The sequence below is a fragment of the Mustela nigripes genome, chromosome 6 (genome assembly GCF_022355385.1).
Source record: "Mustela nigripes isolate SB6536 chromosome 6, MUSNIG.SB6536, whole genome shotgun sequence".
NCBI lineage: Eukaryota > Metazoa > Chordata > Mammalia > Carnivora > Mustelidae > Mustela > Mustela nigripes.
Window position 1 is genome coordinate 17,557,561 of NC_081562.1, and position 12,764 is coordinate 17,570,324.

The 12,764-nt window shown below is 41.9% G+C and overlaps 1 protein-coding gene across 1 annotated transcript in view; it reads left to right on the forward strand.

Annotated features, from left to right (window-relative positions):
* The window catches only part of GLT8D2 (glycosyltransferase 8 domain containing 2), a 39,724-nt gene that overhangs the window by 10,188 nt on the left and 16,772 nt on the right, over positions 1-12,764 (forward strand). The window contains exons 2-3 of the mRNA XM_059402216.1: positions 5,854-5,901; positions 6,617-6,709. Coding sequence (XP_059258199.1) covers positions 5,883-5,901; positions 6,617-6,709 — 112 coding nt within the window. The 5' untranslated portion in view covers positions 5,854-5,882. The remainder of the gene's footprint in view (positions 1-5,853; positions 5,902-6,616; positions 6,710-12,764) is intronic.

Here is a 12,764-nt window from a genome sequence, read left to right on the forward strand (position 1 = left end):
TCTGAGCCCTAATTTTCTCATTCAAACCCTGGGGATGGTAACATACCTACCTGAAAAGTGTTGTAAGAGTTAAAGTAGATGATGGGCCTGGTTAGCATAGAGCTAGGTGCAAATTAAGGTGCAATAAATGGTAGCTGTCATTACTATCTAGTCCTGCAAACCTTTCCCCATAGGTGCACACAATTCTGGCCACAGGGAATGTATTTATAAGGGCTCTTCTTTGCAAGAAAATGTCATTTCAGAGGAACTCAAGGAAGAAAAGGGGAACTTATGGGTTTGATGAATGGGGATGCTAGGGTAGAGCTGGCATCAGGGACTCAGTCTCAGATCCTTTTGCCCTTCCCCTCATTCTCCCGTGGTGCTAGACTTCCTTCCTTCATGGAGTGGGGAAGAGGGGGCATGTGTCCAGAGACCATTCTAAGTTTACATCATCTCAAAGAGTCAGCTGAATGCATATCATCTAAAATCATAAATGGTTAAAAAGTACCCAAAATCAATATCCAAAGAGTCCTAAGTAACATGCTACTTTGACTCAATTGTCTTCATGGTACAAGATGAGTATCCTAAATCTGGTATCCCAAGTCTTCATGGTACAAGACTTAGTAAGTCTAGAGACTGAGGAAATAAAAGGGGTGTGGTAGCTGGTTCTTTACAGTGAATTAAAGAGTTTTCTATTGAAGAGTTTCCCAAGATCACTGCCAACAAGTTCTCACAACACTGAGATTCATGAGGGAGCCCTGGGGCACTATGACATCTGGCCTTTCATGCTGCCTCCCAGAGGCTCTCTGTCATGCTGCTGGTTTCTAAAAGTTAGTATTCCCTGTTTGCTGACTGCTGCCTCCAGTCAAGTGTCAAGTTTCCAAGTTTCTTTGAAGGACCATAACGGAGAGAGATCAACTTAATTTAAAATAAACTTTGGGTTCTCAAGACAAATTGTTATTTATTTTTTTAATAGCTCTTAATAGCCACTCTTTTCTTTTCTTAATATCTTATTTATTTATTTGAGAAAGAGAGAGAGCAAGTGAGAGCACAACAGCATGGGGTAGGGTGAAGCAGACTCCCTGTTGAGCAGGGTTCCATCAGTGATGTGGGTTCCATCCCAGGATCCCAGGATCATGACATGAGCCGAAGGCAGACATTTAACCGACTGAGCAACTCCGACATCACATCCCCTTCCCCACTTTTTAAAGATTTTATTTATTTAGATAAGCTCTTTCTTAAGAAGTTAAATACACACCTACCAATTGACCCTGCATCTAATTTATTTTTTAAATATTTTATTTATTTATTTAACAGACAGAGAGAGAGACAGAGACAGAGAGAAAGAGATCATAAGTAGGCAGAGAGGCAGGCAGAGAGAGGGGAAAGCAGGCTCCCTGCTGAGCAGAGAGCCCCACGCAGGGCTTGATCCCATGACCCTGAGATCATGACCTGAGCTGAAAGCAGAGGTTTAACCCACTGAGCCACCCAGGTGCCCCGCAATCTGATTTCTAAGTATTTACCATAGAAAACTGGAAACTTAAAATCACAACAAATCCTATAAACAAGTGTTTATAGAAGCTTTATTCATAATCATAAAAACACAGGATATAACTCAGATGTCCTTCAGTAGGTGAATGGGTAAACTGTGGCACATCCACACAATGGAATACTACTCAACAATGATAAAGGGAAAAAATATTGACACACTCAACAGCAAGTATGAATCCCAAATACATCAAGCTAAGTGAAAGAAGAGAGTCTCCAAAGGTTGTGTACTGCATGACCCCATTTATATGGCACCCTGGAGATGGCAAAACTACAGGAACAGGGAACAGATTGGTGTTTTCGAGGGGTTAGGTGTTGGGAAGGGTCTGCCTGCAAAAAGGTAGCACATGAGAATTCTCTGGAGGTGTTGGACTTGTTATCTATTCCATTTGTTGTACAAGAATTTGTCCAAGATACAATAAATTTTTAGTACAATTAGTACAAGATACAATAAATTCTTAGTAGAAGAATTTATGCATGTATTAAAATATATAGAATGATACAACCAAAAAAGTGAATTCTACTATGTGTAAATATTTAAATATTTAAAATCCACCAAGTCAGATTTTGAAGCTGATACTATGTCTTTAATAAATGACTTGTATCACAGAAAGGAAGCCTATTTATAGAGTTTTTTTTTTTTAAGATTTTTTATTTATTTGACAGACAGAGATCACAAGTAGGCAGAGAGGCAGGCACAGAGAGAGAGAGGGAAGCAGGCTCCCTGCTGAGCAGAGAGCCCAATGTGGGGCTCGATCCCAGGACCCTGGGATCATGACCTGAGCTGAAGGCAGAGGCTTAACCCACTGAGCCACCCAGGTACCCCGAAAGGAAGCCTATTTAAAAAAAACAAAACACCACGTATACTAAAATACAATTTGCGTTTCTCTGGGTGAAGGCTTCTTTCTCATTATGGAAGGTGGCAATATGAAATTTATGGAAATCCAGAAGACCACAAAGAAATCACCTTGTTAACATGGGTCAAAAGTCTTGGCAGAAAAATTTATTCTCATAGGCCAGTTCTTTATTCTCTGAAGAAGCAGTTGGGCCTCTCCTGTTAAAAGATGTTATTCCTGGAATATATCTAGTTGATAGGCCTCTTAGACTTTGCCTTGAATTTGCATTTTGCAAAACCAAGGACTCTGTGTAAAAATTTGGCCTGGTAGCATCTGTGTGTGTGTGCATGTGTGTGTGTGTGCTTAGACTCTCCTGTGCGTAGCTATCTGTTTGAATAGATAATACATCCCCATGATTCAACATTCTGCAGGTGCCAGGTCTTCTGTTCATTAGAACCTATCGGCTGGGTCTGTTGCAACCGTTCATACCTAAGGCCATTTTAATTGTTCGGGGCCGAGTGCGTGTTGGTTATGATATAAGTGCAGTATAAGTCCTGTGGGAGTATCAAGTGAAAGTGTCCCTCTGTTTTGTATCCTGGTCCCTCCTTGATCTTCTGTAATCTTCAATATAGAGGCAGAGGACTTTTCACCATCAGTCTACATGAAGTTGCAAACGTGGGCATTTTCATGAGCTTTAATGGGTCCAGCAGTGCAAAAGAGGAAATCTTACCCCAGGTCTGTCTCTGGCATCCCTCCAGCCTCCCTTGGAGGGCTTTCTTTTCCATTTGCACTCCTCTCTCTGGCAGTCCCCCTGGAAGTCAGCCTGCCCCTCTCTGATATTTGGCCTGGGGTCTCACCCTGTCTGTCACCTGGAATGTCATATCATGAACTGGGGCCTATGAAAACACTCAGGTCAAATCTAGCAAATATTCCCAGAGCAGCAGTTTTTCTAGATATTCAAACAGTGAAAGCATTGTTTTGACCCAGATGGCAGTTGGGTCTACCTAGCCCAGGGGGTCTAACCTTTAACTTGAGGTACATAGACCACCAAAGTGTCCCTGGATACATTTCACAGGATTTCATGTACTAAGGAAAAAAATATATATATATATTTATAAATATAAATATAAATATAAATGTGTATGTGTGTGTGTGTGTGTGTGTGTGTGTGTGTGTATCTCCAAGGAAAAGAGAGAGTGCTCCTGCATGTGCAAGGTAGGGGTGAGGGGTGGGGGTGGCAGCTGGGGCGGGGGTGGAGAGGTGGGGGGAGGGGCAGAGGGAGAGAAAATCTCAAGCAGACTCCCTACTAAGCGGGAAGCCCACAAGTCTGAGATCATGACCTGAGCCGATTGCTTAACTGACGGAGTCACTTAGGCATACCTAAAAACATCTTCGCTTTCACTAGTCTCTAAGCGGAACTGAGGGTTTCCTTGAATTGTGAATGTAGGTGACAAATCACAGAAGTTCCTGTGTATCTGTGCCATCATCCCCTGTAGAAATCAGGTATTTTCATACCCCATTACAGTTGTTCAGGTAGCTCACACATTTTTAAATTTCACCACTACCTCAACTGACAGTAACTAATTACCCTAGCTAATGATTGTTACTTAATAAAGAAATATATGTATTATGTCATGAATTTGGGTTTTTTCCCCCAATGTGCTGATGACTTCCTTTCCTTTAAAATTCTATAATTGGTTTTTTTAGTAATACAATATATTTTTTAAGCTTTACAGAACATTATTCTAAAAAGAGGTCTATGGTCGTCAGCAGACTTTTGAGACTGATGTCTCAAAAAAGGTGAAGATTTCTTCCAGCAGCCATAGATTTGGAGACTCAAGTAAAACAGACTCATATTTCCCCACCCAATAGCCCCTCCAAAATTCCCACAACTTCCTGATGGCTTACATTGCCTTACATTGAAAGCGCCCACAGAACTTGGTCTTGGTTGCATTTCTCCCCTAGTCTCCATGTCCAACAAGGACCTCCTTTCCTTGATTTCCCCCAAACACTAGGGTGAAGATTAGAAGGTACAGAACATGGCAGAAGACTGTAGACAGAACATTGGGCTTCCCAGTTCTTGAAAAGTCCTGGTGCCATTATCATAAGGAAAGAACTTCTCCCGAGCAAGTGGCAGCCCCCGCAAGGGGGTCTTTCTCCTCCGCACATACTGTTCTTGTGCTGCTGCCAACCCCAGGATTCCAAATCATCATTTATGTGGACCCATTTAACATGTTCTTGCTCTCATCCCTGCCCACCCCATGCATGGAACACGTTGACTTCATGATAACAAAGACTTTTCTCTCTGAGGGGACCTCTGCTAGCAATGAAAGGAGTCATTATTTTTCCTCATTCTTGTATAGTTTGCAGGAATCTGATGGTAACACAGGAAACTTGTATTTTAGAGCCCATTGTGGATGAGTTTGAGTGTTCACTCTCCTTTACCATCAGAATATCTGTAAGAATGTTTGAAGACATTTGGTTTGCAGACTTTAGTGAAGATAAATTAGTGAAGATAAACACTGATGGAGGGAGTTTCATGCATCTGGAATAAAATCGAAACTCCTTTACAGACAGAACAGTTTGTCTCCAGTCTTATCTGACCAGTCTCTTCTTTAGCCCATTCCCTTCCAGTCACATGGAACTTCTTGCAGTGCTTAGAATACTCAGAGCTCTTGTTGGCGGTTTCCTTCTATATTCTCCTTCCTGGCTCCTGACCAAATTCCATCTCATCAGTGAGATTTTTTTCCTGATTTCTCTTCATGAAATGCTCCCCAGCTCTGTTTATCTTTATCCCAGGACCTCTGTTGTTTCCTTCATATCTCTTACCATAATCTAATTATTGTATCTATTACTTTTTAATACATGTTTTCCCCACAGGATTGAAAGCACCGTGATGATAGGGACTGGGACTGATTTGTTCATTGGTGCATCCCTAGAACATAGCACAGTGCTGGGCTTTTAGTAGGATCTCAGTAAATACTCATGGAATGATGATTGAGTTTCATGTAAGATATAGTTCTGTTTCCACAAGGGGTTCCTGAGGGTGTAAAAATTTCCTTGTCAAAGGAATGAAGTTACAATGGCAGAAAATATGCATGGGATTGATATTGTGGATCAAGGAGATGTTCTTGTTTGACATTTCTTCAGTTAGCACCATCTGATTTGCTAACCCAGAGAGCTGACAGGGCTCTTTTTGGAGAAGGTAAAAAACAAACAAGCAAACAAACAAAAACACCAAAGGACCTTGAAGACAAAAGATTACCCTTTGGAGGCCCTTTGTACTGTTTGCACAGATGGAGAAATTAATTGGAAGAGGGGAACTATACAACCAAGAAATATTTATTTCCAAAGTTCTAGATTCAGAATAATGAAGAATGAATCCACAGTTTGCCACATATCAGACCATCAAAGATATGGTTCTTAATCATTATAAAATGACTTTTGGGTTGATTCTGTTTTAAATAAATTTTTGTTCTTCAATCCACAGGTCACAGTTTTTGTCTGCATTGAACACACATGGCTTTGTTACGAAAAAGTAAGATTATGGCTTTTGACAATCATGATTATTAAAAATATGTATTTTAAAGGACTGTTTTGATGCTACATCTTGGCTTTTTAAAAAAAATCCTTTGATTTTTATGGACAGTTTTCCCACAGGCAATTCTTGGAGTCATCATTTCAGGATGATGCCTGTATTATTCTGCTTCTCAGTAGATCCCAAGGGAAAGCATCACTGTTCTGGAACAGATGGTCCTGAATGCTTACACCTGGAAGAGATATTTGGGTCTTCCGGCTTCTCACTCAGGGAAAGAATTTTCTGTACGTCATGCCTTGACCAGTGGTTGAATTAACTGAGAAGCAGCTGAGTTATAATAGCTGAGAGCATGTTTTCTTAGAAGTACTGGATCATCATAAGCATTATATAAAAGTGAGCTATCAATAGAAATGAAGTGTCCATGCACAGAAAGTGGCTCCAGAGGCAGCATCATATAGGCATTAAGGCTGTAGCCTCTGCCATCAGACCGCATAGGGGTAACCCTGGATCCTTCTTAAACTACATCTCCATATCCTTGAGCATCAACAACATCCCAGGTTAACCTCTGCTGCACGTGCCATCTGCTTAAAGAAGCGTCCCAGACCACCACTGCTATGCATGTCAGGGAAGGCATCTGCTCCTATGACTATTCTAAACTTCCCCCAGAGTTCAGCTCGATAGGTTACACTCGAATGTGTTTCTGTTTTTATTTCAGTTAATCAGGTGTTGCTGTTCCTTCTGATTGTGACCCTCTGTGGGATCCTGTATAAGAAAGTTCATAAGGGGACTGTGCTCAGGAATGAAACAGGTATGCTAAAAGAAATAAGCCAGTCGCAAAAAGACAAATACTGTGTGATTCTTCTTATATGAGGTACTTAGACAGTCAAAATTATCCAGACAGAAAGTATAATGGTGGTTGCCAAGGACTGGGATGGGGGCGGGTGCAGATAGGGAGTTCTTGCTTATGGGTATAAATGGTAGTTGTTTTTTTTTTTTTTTTTTAAGATTTTATTTATTTATTTAACAGACAGAGATCACAAGTAGGCAGAGAGGCAGGCAGAGAGAGAGCGGAGGAAGCAAGCTCCCCGCAGAGCAGAGATCCCAATGCAGGGCTTGATCCCAGGACCCTGGGATCATGATCTGAGCCAAAGGCAGAGGCTTTAACCCACTGAGCCACCCAGGTGCCCCAAAGTGGTAGTTTTATAAGACGTAGTTTTATAAAACTCTTGTTTTAGAAGAGTTATGGGGATGGACGGTGGCGAGATTTGTACAACTGTGTGAATGTATTTAATACACTGAACTGTGTGTTTAAAAATGGTGAAGATGATACATTTTATGTTTTTTTTTACCACAATAAAAGAATTTTTAAAAAAGGAACAAAGCAGATAAACAAGCATGTAATCCGTCAAGATGAGATACCTAGGACTGAGGTTTAAATGTGTTCCTTTGATTCCTTTCAGTAGCTGGGTTCAGAGACAAGCCACAATCTGGTCAGATCTCAAGGACCTGCTTGTAGAACAGCCACCCAAGCCCAAGTATTCAGTGATGTTCTAGAACATCACTGAACATGCTACTCAAACATTAGCACATATACGGATCACCATTAGGATTTGTTAAAAGACAATACTTGGACCCACCCTGAGAAATTTTGAATTAGTAGGTTTGGAGTAAGGTCTGAGAATATCCGTTTCTAATAAACTCCCAGTGACACTTGGTTTTTGGACTACACTTTGGGTAGCTTGGTTTACATCTGTCCATTGAATCTTCAATAATTTTGATTATGAAGTTTGCCTTCTCTCTCTTCTCCCCACTGGTTCATTCCCATCAGCACCCCAATAGCCTCAGAATTTTCAGCTTAAAAAAGACCCTGTATTGACCCTATATCCTCTTCCAGCTGTGCCAAGAAGCCCGGTTTCCCTCCTAAGGGGTGAATTGCTTGAAATGGCACTTTTACAACCTCTGAACACACAAAATCAACCCACACAAAAATTCAGAAACACTGATAGCATGTATGTTATGTTATGTTATATTATTTATAAAGATTTTATTTTTAAATAATCTTTACACCCACTGTGGAGTTCAAGAGTCTTACACTCCTGCAAATAAGCCAGCCAGATGCCCTTATTTTTAGATAATTTAATTTTTATATTAATCAAACAAATACATTTATGGAAAATGCGGAAGACAAAAATATTGCCGGTTTCTGTATCAACCAAAACCAAATACAATTAATATTTTACATGATGAATTACATTCATCTCACACTTTTTTCTTAAGCCAGCTTAGGCACTGAACATACAATGAAAAAAACAATGTCTGTGTTCTCATAAAATTGACTTATCTTAATATAAACAATGCACTAAAAAAAGTTAAGGGGTACCTGGGTGGCTCAGTCAGTTAAGCATCTGACTTCAGCTCAGAGCATGATCTCAGGGTCCTGGGATGGAGCCCCAGGACCTTCCTTTCCCTCTGCCCCTTTCCCTTGCTCATGCTCTCTCTTGTGCTCTCTCTTTCTCACAGACAAACAAAGAAGAAAAAAAAAACTAAATAGTTAAAAACATGTGTAATCTTGGGGCGCCTGGGTAGCTCAGTTGGTTAGGCAGCTACGTTTGGCTCAGGTCATGATTCCAGAGTCCTGGATTTGAGTCCCACATCAGGCTCCCAGCTCTGCGGGGAGTCTGCTTCTCTCTTTGACCTTCGCCTCTCTCATGTTCTCTCTTACTTGCTCTCTCTCTCTCAAATAAATATATAGAATCTTTAAAAAATATGTAATCTGGTATAAATGAACACGAGGAACATCTGGAAAGAGACTGATTCCACATAAAGACATGTATACAAGTGTTTCTAGGGTGTTATCCTCTGTAGCCGCACACTGGAAACAATGCATGTGTGACTCAACTAGCGATTAGATAAAATGTAGTATATTGACACAATGAAGTCCTTTTCAACTATAAAAAGGAACACAGTAATATGTACTCCCCTGTGGATAAATCTCACAGAGATGATGCTACATGAAAGAAGTCAGACCTGAAAACCCACATATTATACAATTCTATGTATAGAAGTTTCTAGAAAAGGTAAATATACAGAGGAAAGACAGCCATGGTTGCCTGGAGCTGGAAGTGGAAGTGGATTGACTGCAAACCTGTTTAAGGGAACTTTTCAGAGAGGTGGAAATGTTCTAATCGGGACTGTGGTGTCAATGGTTGTGCAACTCTATCAATTTACTAAAAGTCATGGAACTGTACGCCTACAGTAGGAAATTTGAAGAAAATTCCAAAATGTCCACATTTTAAGAAATCTGTGTTAGTCAGCCTGGGCTGCCTTAACAAAATACCACAGACTAGGTGGCCTAAACAAAAGCAATTTATTTTCTCACAGCTCTTGAGGCTGAAATTCCAAGACCCAGGTGCTGGCAGTGTTGGCTTCTCCCGAGACTTCTCTTCTAGGCTCACAGTTCTCCCTGTGTCCTCAGATGACCTTTCCTGAGTGTTTATATCTCTGGTGTTCCTGCCTCTTCTTAGAAGGACACTCGTCATACTGGATTAAAGCCCCGCCCTAATGGCCTCATTTTTCATTTAACTGCACTTTCAAAGATCTGTCTTCAAAAGTAGTCACATTCTGAGTTACTAGGGGTTAGGGCTTCAATATATGAATTTATGCAATTCAGCCCATAATGATAAATTATGCGTCAGTCGAGAAAGGAAGCCATACAAGGTCAAAAGTTGTTGAACTTCAAGTTCCTTCCTCCTTACTCTTCACTCCTTGCCCACAAACCAACACATTTGGTGCGTTGAATCCCACTGCAAGCTCCTTTCTCCACAGAGAGGAATGAATAGCTTTTGTAACAGCTGTTAAAACAACAAAGTGTTTGGAGCACATGAATGGGTCCAGGGTCACATTTTTATCCCAAGCAGTGTTAAACCAAAAAAAAAAAAATCAGTGTTATGGACTACCATTCAAAAGAATATAGTGTTGACATGGAAAGACGTCTGTACTCTGTTAAGTAGAAAAAGCCAAGTTGCAGAAAACCGTGAAAAGGATGATTTCATTTTGGTTTTAAAATAATACATGTAAGTGATCTATTTCCTTTTGGAATGATGTGAAGACGGATTTGAGAGGCACACACTATACTCGTAGCAGAGATCAACCTTTGGAATGGGAGAGGAGAGGTCTGAGGAAAATCATGGTTTATTGGAATTGGGGGCTGGAATTTTTTTTTTTAAGATTTTTTATTTACTTATGTGAGAGAGAGAGAGACAGAGAGGGAGAGAGAGTGGGGAAAGGGGTGAGGGGCAAGGGGAGAAGCAGGCTCCCTGCTGAGCCGGGAGCCCCATGCAGGGCTCAATCTTAGGACTCCAGGATCATGACCTGAGGTGAAGGCAGATTCTTTCTTTCTTTCTTTTTTTTTTTTTTTTTTAAGATTTATTTATTTATTTGACAGACAGAGATCACAAGTAGGCAGAGAGAGAGGAAGGGAAGCAGGCTCCCCGCTGAGCAGAGAGCCCGATGTGGAGCTCCATCCCAGGACCCTGGGATGGCTTTAATCCACTGAGCCACCCAGGTGCCCCCTGAAGGCAGATTCTTAACTGACTGAGCCACCCAGGTGCCCCTGGAATTTTTTTCAGCAAGTGCATATTAGTATTTTTAATAGGCTTTAGATATTGTCAGTTAAGCATCAGCCTTCGGCTCAGGTCATGATCCCAGAGCCCCAGGATCGGGTCCCACACTGGACTCCCTACTCAGTGGGGAGTCTGTTTCTCCTTCTCCCTCTGCTGCTCCCCCTGTTGTGCTCTCTTTTTCTTAAATAAATAAATAAATAAAATCTTTTAAAAAATAGACTTTATTTTTTTTAAAAAAGAGCAGTTTTATGTTCATAGGAAAATTGAGTGGAAGGTACAGGGATTTCCCAAATAACTCCTGCCCCTACACACACAGACACACACACACACACACACACACAGCTTCCCCCATTATTAATATCCCCTGCCAGATGGTACATTAGTGACGACTGACGAACCTTTGCGGGCATGTAATTAACACCGACTGTCCACAGTTTATACCATTAAGGTTCACTCCTGGTATTGTATATGGGCTGTGAGAAATGTGTAATGACTTTCCTCTACCATTCTAGAATACAGACTCCGTAACACTCCTCTGTGCTCCACCTACTCCATATTAACTTTTCTATTTTCAAAGACAATAATTCAAAGAACTAGTTTTATGAGTTAACGTCTAGAAGCCCTGTCAGGTCACATGTGGAAGAAAAGCACGGTGCCATTTTGTGTCTTCTCCTGATAATGACATTTGATGTACTCTTCTAATAATTTAGCTGGTGATTCACACCTGGCCCATCTGAGGTGAGGCAAGTTTACATGCTTGGCTAAAAAGACCCTAATTTGAAATGGGATTCAGAGACTTGGCGTTGGGAGAACAGACATTTCACTTTTTCTAGGAATGGGCGTGGTCTGATAAGAGAAGCTGTGAGAGCAGACTAGTCCAACGTAATACATTTCTAGACCACATCGCCATTGGTACGGTGTTTTCTAGAGATTTTATGGGCACCAAGCAGCTAAATCTTTTGGTGCACTGGTTTAGGCAACCCCTGGCACAACAGATCAAAATACAGTAGATGGGGGCGCCTGGGTGGCTCAGTGGGTTAGGCTGCTGCCTTCGGCTCAGGTCATGATCTCGGGGTCCTGGGATCGAGTCCCGCATCGGGCTCTCTGCTCAGCAGGGAGCCTGCTTCCTCCTCTCTCTCTCTCTGCCTGCCTCTCTGCCTACTTGTGATCTCTCTCTGTCAAATAAATAAATAAAATCTTTAAAAAAAAATACAGTAGATGGGTCCCCAAGAAGGTGTAATGATGACACATGAGTGAAGAATTTACCGTTGATAAATCTTCCCCCTCTTTCTCCAGTGAACCTTCATTCTTATTCTGTCCAGGGAAGACTTCTTGGCAGAGAGCAGTGTTTTTGGCTTAGGTTAGCTTCCAGCTCCTCTGATTGGCAGAGGCTCCTGAGAAGTGTGGCAGTGTGATGTGTCTGCAGCAGGGCTGTAAACTTGGTGTTTGACCTCTTGGGGTGGCCCTTTTTCCTGAGGACACCTTCTTCCTCCCTTATTCTGTTACCGAATTCAGCCTGGCTCTGCCCCAGCTTTCCAGCCCTTCTCTCTCTCTCTCTTTGCGCCTAGAAGTAGCCCAGGAATCATTCCTCCAAAGCCTTGTTCTGTAAGAGCTGCACATCAATGCAGTGAAACCCAGCAAACTTTTATTAAGTGCTTCCTAGGTGCCAGACTCTGCGGGGATAATATAATGAGCTCACAGGCTAGCAGGGGAGACAGACACATGAATAGATGTTTTGTGTGCAGTGGGGTGAGTGCTCAAAGAGAGGATTTAATAAATTCAGCCATCCATTCATGATCCCTCCAAAACGGATGGAGAATCTACCGTGTTCCAGGCACTGTGCTAGCTGCAAGTGAACAGACAGAGATGAACAAGATACTGTCCCAGCCCTCACGGAGCTCCCGGTGTAATGGGAAAGGAAAGACATGCAACCAAAAACATTGCAATGCAGCTACTAACTCCAGCCACAAACAAAGCCAAAGTGAGCACAGACAGGGGGTGAGCTAATTTGCTTAAGGAGCTGTTAAACCTTCTCAGAGGGTCTGATCTGGACTGATGGTGTCAGAGCTAGCCATGCAGGAAAGGATGGAAGGAGAGTTCCAGGCATCAGGAACAGTGTGTGCAAAGGCACTGCGGAAAGGGACAGCCTGCCTGGTGCAGTATTCTAGGGACCACAGGGAGTTTGGTTTTGCTGGAATAGTCCAAGCTAGGGAAGTGAGCAGGGGCTGGATCACAAGGCAC